The 13,553-nt window shown below is 40.5% G+C and overlaps 2 protein-coding genes across 3 annotated transcripts in view; both read right to left on the bottom strand.

Moving 5' to 3' along the window:
• Positions 1-3,255: 3,255 nt before the first annotated feature.
• Positions 3,256-4,500, bottom strand: LOC109533665 (FERM domain-containing protein 5). The gene has a single exon (XM_019899046.2). The coding sequence runs from the start codon at positions 4,498-4,500 to the stop codon at positions 3,256-3,258; it is 1,245 nt and encodes a 414-aa protein (XP_019754605.1).
• A 7,080-nt stretch (positions 4,501-11,580) lies between these two features.
• Positions 11,581-13,553, bottom strand: part of LOC109534785 (zinc finger protein Gfi-1) — a 44,022-nt gene continuing 42,049 nt past the window's right edge. For both annotated transcript variants that reach the window (XM_048662531.1, XM_048662532.1), the window contains one exon: positions 11,581-12,389. In XM_048662531.1, the coding sequence (XP_048518488.1) occupies positions 12,196-12,389 (194 nt within the window). In that variant the 3' untranslated portion in view covers positions 11,581-12,195. The remainder of the gene's footprint in view (positions 12,390-13,553) is intronic.

Below are 13,553 nucleotides of genomic sequence, written 5' to 3'. Positions count from 1 at the left end.
AACGGCCCTCGCTCGCTTCTAGCGGCTGATTTTGGGCGAATTTTCTAATTTGACTATCGATTCGCTCCTTTCCGCCACTGGCACAAGCTTTTCTTCTGCTTGTTTATATTGATTGGCCAATTTTGGGTAAAAACACCACGGTTTTAAACAGTGGATTGTCCTGGAAAGTGGAATTTGTGCAACTTTCGCCAGTGGGTTTCAAGTTTTAAAAATTTTTGGCAAAGCTTCGGCTCGAGTATACTACAGGGTGTTGTGTATAAGTTGCCAAAATCTTCAACTTCTAGGTCCAAGAGTGCGGTTGCTGCGAATTTTTAAGTTTTGAAAGTGCAGTTTTCACACATGTTGCATGGGGTTAAAAGCGAATTTTCCCTCTCTATAGCCAAATAATCCCCCAATTGGTATTAGGTTTGTTAGCGTGCTTATAACCAGTCACTTGTGTGACTTTAGAGCTATTTCATAGGTATTTGGGGGAGTTATCGAGGTTTAGGTCAGTTCAAGCCCCATAAAAGCTTCTGGTGACTTTTGCCTTCTAGATCAATGGGGGAGCTTTAGTCGAAACTTCTGAACTTTTTGGGGCATCCATTTAGTACATATTTAACACTCGGAGGAAGAACAATTTTGAAAACCCAGAAAAAAAAATTCTCAAAAATTCTGTCCAGGATTTTGGGCGATTTTCATATCTTATTTTTTTCTCCTAAACAAGGCTTTGTAGCGAAAAATATTGCTGCTACTAAAATGTCGGGACGCTCAGATGCTACCGGCGGACAATTTTTGCAGAAACATGGAGTGATTGATTTTCGACAAAATTTTTGAATGGGTGAAAAAAAACTCAAATTTTGACGGAAAAAGGATGGCAAAATTGGGCGACATATGATAGAGAAGATGAAACGCCACTGAAAATTGGCCATCTTTCTGATTGCAAATGGGGTCATTTATGGAGGTTCCAAGTGTCATAAGAGCCCATCACAGCCTACAACAACGAATTTTATTTTCCTTCCTTTGCAGGATGCAACAAATGGAGATCTCTGATCATTCAACCACGCAAAATAAACATAGCAAGCACAGAAAATTTTCAGTGCTCGAAATCAGGGATTTTTGCTTTTGCAAACTGCTCCAGCTAAAAATTATGCTAAAAATTGTTGATGTCTAGAAAAAGGTTTAGTTTCGAAAAAAATCTGAACTTAATATCAAAAATGAAAAACGCCCTGTGCTACATTGCTACACACTCTGTACATTGCTACACACTCTCTCTACACACTCACACACAAACTCACTAAAATCCCGGCAACGGCCGAATTTTATAAAAATCGTGAAGTTTCTGTATATTCTCAATATCACCGCCATCTGCACAAAGATTTTTGATGAAAAAAATAACCATTGCAAAATCACTAAAGATATGGGCTGGAAATTTTGCGGCCTTCTAGGCAACACTCTGTGTTATATTTAAGCAGATTAATTAACGAAATTAAATTAAAGCCAATGGATGAATTTTAAAAAACTTCCCAAACCATCACTGAAAAATGAAAATAACCGCAGACTACAGGTTCTTGCCAAAATACTTCAAACTTCCCCACCACTTGACATAAACTCTTGAAATTTCGTACTCGTATATACAAGACTCTGCGCTATTTTCGCCCCGAAAATTGCTGGCGTCCAGAAAATGGTTTAGTTTTGAGAAAAATCTAAACTTTCTATGGAAAACTAAAACATCCACAATTTGTACGTCTTTGCTAAGAAATTGAAAACTCCTAAACGCCTAGAGATAAATGCTTAAAATTCTGCTCGCCCTTTGGCAACATCATGTGCTATATTTACGCGCACAGTTAATAAAATCCATTAACTGAAGACATTTTTGTTGAAATCTTAAATCAATGTAAAACATCGAAAACATCCGAACTGCAGGCCCTCGTTAAAAAAATCAGAACTTCCAAACGACTAGCGACAAACAATTGAAATTGGTCCATATTATAGACAACACCCCGTACTACGTTCGGATCCAGAATAATTAAAATAACATCAATGACTGAACTCCTAAACGTTTTTTAACTTTCGAAGAAAAATTGCAATAATCGCAAACTGCAGGTCCCAGTCAAAGAACTCACAACTTCCAAACGGCTTGAGATAAACACTTGAAATTTCGTCCGGTTACATACTACAACATGCACTATCTTGTTCCTAAAAATAGCTAACAAAAAAATTAAATTTTCTTTATAAAGGGAAATATCCACAAGTTGTAGGTCATTGTAAAAAATAGGGAACTCCGAAACTCCATTAGATAAATGTTTGAAACTCTGCCCACCGTTTGGCAATAAAATGTGCTACATTTACGCGCACACAAGAATCCAATAAATGAATGATTTTTTAACAAAAATCTAAATTTGATACAAAAAATTAAAATACCCAGTCTGCAGGTTTTCGTCAAGAAATTCGCAACTTTCAAACTACTGGCGGTGAATAATTCAAGTTGGGGCAGATTTTACACAACACCCTGTACTACGTTCAGGTCAAAAACAATTATAGTCAAGCACCTGATTCAACTTCCAAATGACTTCAACTTCCAAACATGAAAGTAGGCTCAAAGTGCAAGTTTTGTTAAAGGACTGACAACTTCCAAGTAATTTCAGATAAGCCCTTGGGATTTCCTCTGAATATATAGAGGACGATGTCCTCTATTTGTCCCAGAAATGATTAAAATCCATTGGCAAATTTTAATTTTTACAAAATCTAAGCTTCCCAAAGAAAACCAAAATATCTATAATAGTTAAGTCGCTGTTAAAAAATACACAACTTCCAAACCACTGGAGATGGAAGCTTAAAATTCTTCAGGCCTTTTGCCAACATCTTGCGCTACATTCGTGCATACTTTTATTAAAACTGCTATTATTGGTTGAATTTGTAAAAAAATTTAAACTTTCTACTAATGAAAAATTAAGAAAACCGCAATCAGCAAGCCCTCGTTAAAAAACTCGCAACTTCCAAACGTTTAACAAAAAAAATTAACGTATGCCACATTCAAGAGAACACCCTGTACAGTGTTCGAACCAAAAATAGTTCATATCAAGCCAACGATTGAACTTCAAAGATTTTTTTCTTTGAATGTAAACTCAATGCAACCGCAATCTACATTAGCTCGAAACTACTTGAAACTGAGTTTTGAAATTCTCCCCAATTTTGACCAAAACTCTCAACTACACTCATTCCAAAACTCATAAATCGAGTCTTCCATTCACTCCAGCCATTTCAATATGAAGCTTTTCAAAACGGCAGCACTTTATTAAAAACAAGCCGGGACATGAAACTGAGCACCCAATTCTTCAAACCCTCAAAGAAAGGAAGTTCCTCAAACAAGCAAGCATGGGTGCCCATGATGTACAGAATAACCACTGCGTAGATGACAGACAGCTGCGACCGCCAAGAGTTGAAGTCGATCAAACGCAGCAGGCTGCAGGAAACCTGCAGCTGCTCCTCCAGCATTTCGTGCTCAAACCGGGCGCACTTGTACTCGTTCAAACACGAGCCGAAGAAGCTTGAAAGGTCCGAACGACCATCCTGCGGAAGTGGCGAATCTTCCTCCCTAGCTGCTGAGGAAACGTACCTGGGAGAAGTGAAGTAGACGTGGTGGTCGGTGGCGATGCTCCATATATACGCGCACTCGGAAAAGCTGATGCACTCCAGCACCTTAACGCCTCCTTGAGCAAAGTGGACGAACAGGCCTTTGCCCTCATGGGTGATTTTGCTCACTTGGGGCCAACGCAGCAGGAAAATCGCCTTGTTCTTGCCGTAGGCGCGCAACCCGTGGAAGTTGATGCAGAGGAGCAGCTCTTGCTTGTCGATGTTGCGCACCAGAAAAGGCTCCACCCCATAGGAGTCTAGCTTGGAGGCCAAGCGGAGGAACATGTCCTCAATCTCCAGCCGCTGCAGGCCGGCAAGGAGTCTTTGGTAGATGTCGAGGGCCCTCTTTTGCACGGCCGAGTAAAACTCGCAGGAGCAGCGCTCTTTGCGCAGCACGTGGCTCTTCATGTACATGATGTAGATCCAGGCGCTTGTCGGGACAAAGTCGCTGTGGACATGCTGCAACACCAAAGCCACCAACATGGCTGCTTCGTTCACCTCGCAGAAGAGCCGCCCGCCCATCAAATCCAGTCGCAGCTGCTGGAACAGCAGATGCCGAACGGACGCCTCCTGCACTTTATACGGCTCAGGAGGATACACTTTGGCTCGGAAGTAGAAGCGAATGGGGCTGATGTTCTTCATCTGGCTGCGGATCAGCTTGTCCAAGTCCAACCAGTAGCGCTGCTCGTCCATGCTTTTGCAGTCCATGTATTTGAGCCCCCACAGACTGTAGTCTGGAATCTTCTGGATCGAGCAGACGAACTTCAGCAGGTCCAGGCCTGTGTGATCGGACTTGTAGTCGCACTCGAAATTCTCCCCATTGAGCAGCAGATGGACAGTGCAGGGATAGCGGACTTCGATCCCAGTTTTCGATAGGACTGTTTGCATTTTGCTTCTTGGTTTATCCCCCCAATTTGGATTGTTTTCGGAAAAATGTCGTTAGTGTCACTTTCGGGACAGCTGGTGCTTACTTCAGTAGAGGGATTTGTACAAGGTGTCCGCGAATTGGAGCACAGCTAATCATGTGACTGTCCCGATGTGAACAGGGGGATGGAGTTTTGGAGAAAAATTGGCCACAGTCCAGCCTCAACAGATAGGAAGTTGAAATTTTGCATGGAGTTAGACGAGGCCTCCCGCTATGTCAGTGCGAACGGGCATTTAGATCCACCGCTGGACTGATTTTTAAAAATTTTTCGAAAATGCTGTCAGCAGTTTTTGAGTTTGGATTGAATAGAAGTGAACATCTAGGCTTTATTAATTAGCGGCCAATTGGATTTTAATGATTTTTTGAGCGAAGATGGCGCAAAGTATTGGTGATAGCTGGGTAAAACTCCAAGGCTCTGCTTCGAGAGGTTTGGGAGTTGTGAGTTGTTTTTATCAGGACCTGTAGGTGGCAGTCGCTTACATTTTTCATATAAAATCGATCATTTTTTAGAAACTCAGTCTTTTGCTTGAGGCAGGTATTTTAATGTGAACGTAGCACAGGATGTTGTCTAGATTCTGGACCAATTTTAATTGTTTCTCGCCAGTCGTTTGGAAGTTATGATTTTTTTAACAAGGGCCTGCCGATTGGGGGTTTTCGGTTTTTTACATTAACTTTAGATTTTTACAAAAATTGCTTTATTTAATGGATTTCATTAAGTGTGTGTGTACTACAGCAGAGGATGTTTCAAAGGGGCGAGCAGAATTTTATGCATTTTTCTCTCGGCGTTTAGGAGGTTTTCATTTCTTAACTATGGCGGACAAATTATGAATATTTTGGTTTTCTTTAGGAAATTTAGATTCTAGAAACTAAACCATCTTCTGAACGCAAACAATTTCCAGGATGAATATGGTGCAGGATCTTGTATATAAGAGCACGAAATTTCAAGAGTTTATCTCAAGTGGTGTGGAAGTTTTCAGTCTTTTAGCTGGCACTTGTAGTCTGCAGTTATTTTCATTTTTTTGCCAAAGTTTACGATTTTTTTTTAAATTCAACCATTAGCTGGAATTGAATTATGATCTGCAAAAATGTAACACAGAGTGTTGCCTAGAAGGCAACAACATTTTAGCGTTCTATTTTCACTGATTTTGCAAAGGCGAATTTTTGCAACAAGAACCTTTGTGCAGATGGCGGAGATTTTTGAGATTATATGAACAGCTTGACATTTTTTTTAAATCGACCATAAGTGGGATTTTAATGAGTTTCGGTAGCAATGTCACACAGGGTGTTGCCTTGAATATGGCCAGCATTTAATGGTTTATGGCCAGTATTTTATAGTGTTCATAGAAAGTTTATAATTTTTTTAAATTCATGCATCCCCTGGATTTTAGTAATTTTTCGCACAAAGACAGCACCGGGTGTGGGCAAGAGGTTCGGAAATTTTCAAGCCTCTATCTCCAGTAGTTTGAGAGTTCTGTATGTTTTAATAGTGCTCTACAGATTGCGAATATTTCGTTTTTTTATAGAAAGTTTAAACTTTTTTTAAAATTTAACCGTTACGAGTATTTTAATCGCTGTGAGTCTGAGCATTTTACAGGGTGTTATACACAAGCGGGCCGAATTGCAAGTGTTTATCTCAAGTGAATTCGAAGTTGTGCGTGCTTTAACTAGAACCGTCAATCTTGATATTTTCATTTTTCTTAAAAAGTTTATTTTTTTAAATTTCAACCATTTCTTGGAAATTATTTTTTCTTGCAAATTACTTTCGACGAAAGTGGCTCCTGTTGATACGGTGGCAGAATCTGAAGCGACTATCGCCAGTTGTTTAAGATCAGCAATTTTTTTCGAGGATCTGCATGCCGATTACGCTTAATCTGATGTCTCTGAGCGAGTTTAGAATTTTAAAAAATTCAAGTATTAGCTGGATTTTCGAAATTTTCTGCCAGAGCATAGCACAGAGTGTTGGCTCAAATCCGGCCAATCTTTAATTTTTAATCGCCAGTCGTTTGAAAGTTGTGATTTTTTAACAAAAACCTGCAGATTGGGAGTTTTTAATTTTTTTGCTACCAGTTTAGGATTTAATAAAAATTTCGCCACTCAATAGATTTTAATAATTTTTAAGTCCAAGATTATTCAGGGTGTTATATAGTACAGGACAGAACTGAGAGTGTCTATTTCAAGTGGTTTGCAAGTTGTACGTTTTTTGAACAAGGACCTGCAGTCTGAGGTTATTTTAAATTTCCTTCGAAAGTTTAGGATTTTTTAAGCATTCATTAACTAGCTGGATTTGAATAACTTTCCCTGATAAGGTAACGTGGGGTTTTGCCTAGAAGGTGACAAAATTCCAGGCCTCGATCTCTAGTCAGTAAATTTTGGAGATTTTTTTCAGCAAGAACCTTCAGGCGGATGGCCCTTATGCTGATGTCAGTTGTAGTCAGTTTAAAATTTAAAAAAAACCTTCACTGGGATTTAAATGAGTCTTCGTAATTTCTCTCTTTCGTAAATCGCCTTTTAAATCGTAACCTGTTGGGGTTTCGGGCCCAACCCTTTTGCCACCAACCTTTCGGCATAACCAAACCGGTCGGAACTAAACCGACTAGAAGAAACTGCATGTTAATGGCAGTGAAAACGTAGGAAATCACAATTTCCTGCCGGTGAAAAGAAGAGATCTTAATGAAAACCTGAGCAGCAAGACAATGGAGGTGGGAGGGCGATGCACGTAGGGCTATATCTTTATTTACAGCGGGGCACCGGGACGCCGCAGGAATATAAAGCAGGACTCTTGATTGAGCAACTTGATTTTAAAAGCGGGCGGATTGAAAATCGTATGCTCAGCTGGCTGGAGAGATTTTCGCCCGAACGAAATTTACCAATTGCTGGCGGAATTGCTGCTGGATTTTTAACGAGCTTCCGCGAAATTTACGGGCCGAAAGCTCCCAGGAAAAAATGTTGAAAACCTGAGCCGATTGGACTCGGCCTCGTTTTGGCAAATCCCGTTAAGACGTTCCCTATTGTTTCACTTGTACGTTTCGCCTGTCTGATCTCGTTCCTGATTTCGGGGCTTTCAGCGACGCTTCCAGGGAAACTGGATCGCTCCTGGCAGTCTCTCGGGGAGTATGGAATTACTTCGGCGACATGACAAAGCGGGTTCGCGCTTTACATAATTCGATCAGTTTAATCTTAATACCCCGGGCCCGTCTTAACACCGGCTCGGAAATTAAGAAGCCGGTGTAATCCCTGGATTACAGATTAGGTGTCGCAACTTGCCAACTAGTCCCTATGGACTGGTTCAATCGGCTCATCGCTTGGTAGGATCAGTCAACCCTTTTGTAGTTTTGCTGCGCTTTGCGGTTGGGAAAAAATCCTGCAGCTGCAGGAATTAAGCCATTTTTTCTGGGACCAAACTACCGGGAGTGTGTTGCAAGTGGGCCAAATTTCAACGCTGTGGCTTTGGGGGTTTGGAAGTTACGAATTTTTCAACTGGAGCTTGCATTTTGAGCTGCTCGATTTTCCAGAGCAGGTTTGCAAATTATTCAAAAATCAACCAGGGCTGGGATTTTTTTCGTTTTTCGTCCCCATATAGCACGAACTTTCCTGTAAATCGGGGCAAAAATTCAAGTTTACATCCTTTGTGGTTTAGGTGTGGTGAATTTTTGAACTTGAGCCTGGCGGTTTGCCGCGGCTTGGAACCTGAGCGGATTTTGTTACTTTCAAAAGTAAGTCTAGGAATTTTTCAAAAATCAACTGCCTGATTGATTTCAATGATTTTCGGTTTCAATATAGGCAGAAGATTTAGCTATTGGCAGGCAAATTTTCAATTTGCTATGTCAGGAAATTTTCAAGTTCTGAATTTTTGAGCTAAAGCCTAGGCATTGAGTCACTTCATTGTCCAGAGTAAGTTTAGAAATTTGTCAAAAATCAACCAACTTCTGAATTTTCATGATCTTTAGTCAAATCATAGCTGAGCAGTTTGTTTGTAAAGTGGCAAATTTTGGAGCGGTTGGAAGGCGTAGTTTAGATGTTACGATTTTTTGAACCGTTTCCAAACTAACGCAATTAATCTTCTAGACTAGAGTGAGTTTGAAAGTCTTTTAAAAAGCTAATCAGTCAGTGGATTTTCATGTCCTTTTGTGAGAACAGATCACAGGCGAGTTTCTACAAGGTGTCAAAGAGTGAGGACTTGATTTGGAAGATTTTTCAGGCAACAAGAGGTTGCTTGATTGGATTTTCCCCGAGACAAGTTTGAGGTTGATGTTGGAGTTGGAATGGTTTGGAGTTGAAGACGTAAAAAAATCAACTAGTCTTTAGACTTAGCGATTTTTTCCTGCAGTTTAGTACAGTGTCTTGTGCAATTGAGCAAAATAGCAAGACTTTAGCTGTTGCGGTTGAGAAGTTGCGAATGTTTTAAATAAAGCAGTCATTTTCTAATACCGGTTTTTGACTGAAGAGAAATACGCTATTTTTTCTGACTGCTCCGATTTGTTGGATTTCGATGCGTTTTTCCTACATTGTTGCACTAGATTCGATCTACAGGGCAGCAACTCTTGGAGTGTCTGTCTCCAGAAATTTGGAAGTTGATAATTGATATTTCTTCATTGAACATGTTGATTTTGCAGCATTAATTTAGAATAAAGAAATGAAAGAGCATTTAGCTTTCAGTAATTTTTGACCCGAAAGATAGCACGGGGCTTGATCTATAGATGAACAAAGCTTCAGGATCCCAGCTGTGGATGGTTGGAAGTTTTGATTTTTTCAACCGAACTCTCTACATTGACCCAAATGATAGGGTCTTCCAGAGTAATATTCTAAAAAAAAAATAATCAGCCTTTGAATCTTAGTGATCCTTGGCCTAAATATAGCTGGATATATTGTATACAGGGTGTCAAAATTTTGCGTTAGTAGCTCCTGGGGTTTGGAACTTCTGAATTTTTTAAACTCAGACCTGGAAATTTCACCAATCGATTTTGCAAAGACAAGTTTGAGAGTGTTTAAAAATCCAGTGAGCTCTCAGGTTTTAAATATTTTTTCCTTTGAACATGGAGAAGCTGGCCATAAAACTGACAAAAATATTGCAAGGCTTTAGCTGTTGAAGTTAAGAAGTTGGCAATTTTTGAACTGAAGCATGCACACGGAGCCGGTTGCTTTTGACTCAAAGGAGTTGACAATTTTTCGTTATTGAAGTTGCTAGTCAGAAGGATCGAAGTTTTTGCTCAGTGTAGCAGAGGCGTTGGTCTACAGGGAGGGCAAATTTCAACCCTCCACCACTTGAGGTTTGAAAACAGTGAATTTTTCATTGTCATACAACTGCGACACTGAGTAGCACATTTTGTAACTTTCATGCATAAGTTTAGGAATTTTTCGAAAAATCAACCAGTATTTCGATTTTAGTGATTTTAAGGGTCAGTATAGACAGGGGATTGATATACCGGGTGGCCAATTTTCAATTTCGTAGATGTGGAAATTTGGCGGTTCCAAAATTTTTAATTGAAGCCCACACATTGAGCCACTCGATTTTCCAAAGTAGGTTTAGAAATTTGTCAAAAATCAATCAATACGTCGATTTTAATGATCTTTGGGTGAATCATGGTAAGTAGCTTAGCCGCAAGCTGGAAAGTTTTTAGGTAGTTAGGAATTACCTTTGGAAGTTGCGATTTTTTATCGGCAGCCCTTATTGACTCAATTGGTCTTCTGGAGAAAGTTTAAGAATTTTTTAAACGCCAACCGGCAACCCACAAAGTCTTCAGATTTTAATGATTTTTGCCTTGAATAAAGCCCGAAAAATTGTGTACAGGGTGTCCAAACATAAAGTTTGTAGCTCCTGAAGTTTAGAAGTTTTATTTTTTTAGCCAAGACCAGATTGCTTGACTGGATTTCCCGAGAGAAGTTTGAGATTTAACAAAAATTGCCATTTTTTAGACTGTACTCATTTTTGTCCGAGTATAATACGGTGGCTTCTCTAAAACGTAGAAAAATTAGCTAAAAACGTCTCATGGATTTTTGCTGTTGAGGTTTGAAAGTTGCGAATTTTTGCATTTCTTCTTTCAAAGCTTGCCCATTTTTTGAGAATAAAAAAATAGTTCCATGGAAATTTGAATAATCCTTAATTTGAACCAAATCGTGGGCTTTAGTACATAGATGGACAAAATCTGAGGTCTTCAACTGTTCACGTTTGGAAGTTACGCTTTTTTCAGCTGAAGCCTCCAAATGGTCCCTGTTGATTTTCCAGCGTAAGTTCAGGAATTTTTTACACGTCAACTAGCGTGTAGATGTTAATGATCGATCGTTGGACTGAATATAGCCTAAGACCTTCTGTACAGGGTGTCAAAAAGTTAGGTTTTTAACTCTTGAGGTTTGGAAGTTGTGAATTTTTTAACCGAAGCATGCACATGGTGCCGCTTGATTTTTATTGAAGAGAGTTTACATGTTTTTTTGTAGAAGTTGTCAGGGAAATCAAATTAATTTTTTTGCTCAGTATATCTGAGGAGTTCGTCTACAGGGTGCCCACGTTTCAAAGCTCTACCCCGTAAGGGTGAAAGGCAGTGAATTTTTATTCTCGTACAACTGCGACACTGAGCTCGCTCTCAGCGATTTGAATTTTCCTGCGCAAGCTTGGTAGTTTTATAAAAACCAACCAGCCGATGGATTTTACTGAAACTTTGCCACAGTATAGCCAGAGGAGTTGCCTATGGGCGGGCAAAAACTCCAGTTCTCCCAGCCAGTAGTTTAGCTGCAGCGAATTTTCAAAAAGTTGAAACCGCAAGCGGCCACTCATCCATCTGGAAGCTTGACCATCAGGTGAAACAAAGCGGCCGTTTCCTGCCAACATCCGAAAAATGAAGACCGTCCAACAACTCAGCAGGATAAAACCTGCTGAAAGTTTAATTCGGACAGAGATTGTGAGTTATCCGTTCCGAACAGCTACATGACTGACTCAAGTGGCCCTGCGGACAAATGCGGCCCCAACATGCAATCCTGCCGACTTTCGGCTCCTGCATTTTTAACTCGGCCGCCCCTAAATGGTCAACGGGACGGAAACAACACTACAGTTTCATTTATCGAATACGACTTTATTTGCCAGAGTTTCAACACATTTGCGTGGTTGTTCGTACATTTCCTAGACATATACAGGGTGAACGATTAAGAAATCAGTGAAACGCAACATTACCTACAAACGGTGATATGTATTAGGTGGTAAATGAGGGAGGGGGCTTTCGCATTGCACATCCATAATTGCACAAAACCAGTCTACATATACAATAATAGGCCCAACTTATGTGGGCGTGTCCTATATGGGTTCTAGTGTACATTATGTTACAAGAGAGAGAGAGAAAGGAGGAAAACGCGAGAAAGAGAGAGAGAGGAATAATTTATTAACATTATTGTACACGGCGCTGTTGATGCCTCGGTTTCATGTGTACAGGGGGGGTTGGAAATACCGCAGGGCCCCATCCAGGCCACGCGGTAGACGAGGCAAACAACACTCTTTCTTTGGCTTATCTAGCAGTCGTTCGGCAGGCACTCACACTATTATATACAGGGTGTCCGGCAACGCCCAAATCACAGATATACGGTCGAAGTGGTAGAAGTAGGCCTGGCTAGTTCGTCCAGCAGGCATTCGAATAGCGGGGCTCGGGCGCCTCCAGGCCGTTGTGCGCCGCGCACTATGTGACAATGGGCCTCAGCTCGGTGTGCTGAGTTTCTTTGTGCCGGCGCAGGTCCACTTTGCGCTGGAAAGCGCGCCCGCACAGGTCGCAAGCAAACGGTTTGAACCCCGTGTGCTTTCTGGAGTGCGTGATCAAGTTGCTCGATTGGCTGAAGGCTTTTCCGCACACTGTGCACTTGTGCGGCTTCTCGCCTGAAACATTAAAAAACATCTATATAAACTCTATATAAATAATCTTTATTTCCTATAGAAAACAGCTATCGACCCAATCGGTCTTTCTGCCCTTGAGTGGTACATATGTGTCTTAGCCTAGCTTATTCCAAAATTAATTCCTATTTCTAACACTAGTATAACCTAATCAGCGATTTAAAAAAATTCCTGGCCTACTAAACAAACAGGTCTTAGTCGTTAGTTCAGTTGCGTTTGTAGGTGTTCTAATAAAGTATCTGTTGGGGTACGAAAACGGGAATGTTTTGTCCGTCTTGTTAGGCAAAGGGGATTCAGTATGGTCCAGTTGTGAGGGTTGTTTGTCATTTTGTCTGTAAGTGTATTAGTCTTTCCTAGATTTTTGTCATGTTTGGGCGTTTGTATAGTAATTGGTTGGAAATGTTGTGCAGGGGGTTTTGGGGGTGTCTTATTGGTGTTATTAGTCTTAGTGCAATTTGTTCAGTTGTTTGTACGTATCGTTTTGTCTTTTCTGTTCCGTTGGACATGAGTATATGTCCGTAGTCCAAGAGGTCTACAGATCGCTTTGTATGTTTTTGTCGCCGTATTTGTACTAATTCCTTTGTCTTTGTATGTTAGTGATCGAAAGTGTTTTGTTCTTTTTATCGTTTCTGTTCTGATGTTTCGTGTGTGTTTAGTGAATTTGAGTTTGTGGTCGATTGTGATCCCAAGGTACCTTACGTCGTTTTTCGGTTGGGTTATTTTTCCGTCTGCAGTTATTGTAGGGGAGTCAGCGTTGAGTCTATGGTTCGTGAGCAGAAGTGGGTTTTTTGTCGCGTTTGGCGTTAGTCTCCATTTATAAAACCATGTCATTGTGTTGTTTGTTAGTGTTTGGAGTCTTTCAGTCGCTTTTTCAGTAGTTTTGTCGTGTACAATAAGTGCCGTGTCGTCAGCGTATAATATGTATGCCGTTCTGTCGATTAGATTTTTAGAAAAGGGGTGAGAGGGGGGATTCTTGAGGGAGCCCTTGTTCAGGGGAAAAAAAAGGAGAGTGTGTTGTCAATTCGTACTTGTAGTTGTCTGTTTTCTAATCAGTTCTTTATGGTGTGTAGTAGATATGGTGGTGTGTGGAGTTTGTATAGTTTGTATAGCAAGCCCCTATGCCAGACACTATCAAAAGCCTTGTTGATG

The sequence above is a fragment of the Dendroctonus ponderosae genome, unplaced genomic scaffold (assembly GCF_020466585.1).
Source record: "Dendroctonus ponderosae isolate FM_Combo_2020 unplaced genomic scaffold, Dpon_F_20191213v2 Dpon_F_20191213_11, whole genome shotgun sequence".
Taxonomy (NCBI): Eukaryota; Metazoa; Arthropoda; class Insecta; order Coleoptera; family Curculionidae; genus Dendroctonus; species Dendroctonus ponderosae.
The sequence above is the reverse complement of the archived record's forward strand: the minus strand, read 5'-3'. Positions and strand labels throughout refer to the sequence as shown.

Bases quoted from the DNA above. Each gene is read 5' to 3' on its own strand.
- LOC109533665 (XM_019899046.2), bottom strand. From the start codon at position 4,500: ATGCAAACAGTCCTATCGAAAACTGGGATCGAAGTCCGCTATCCCTGC.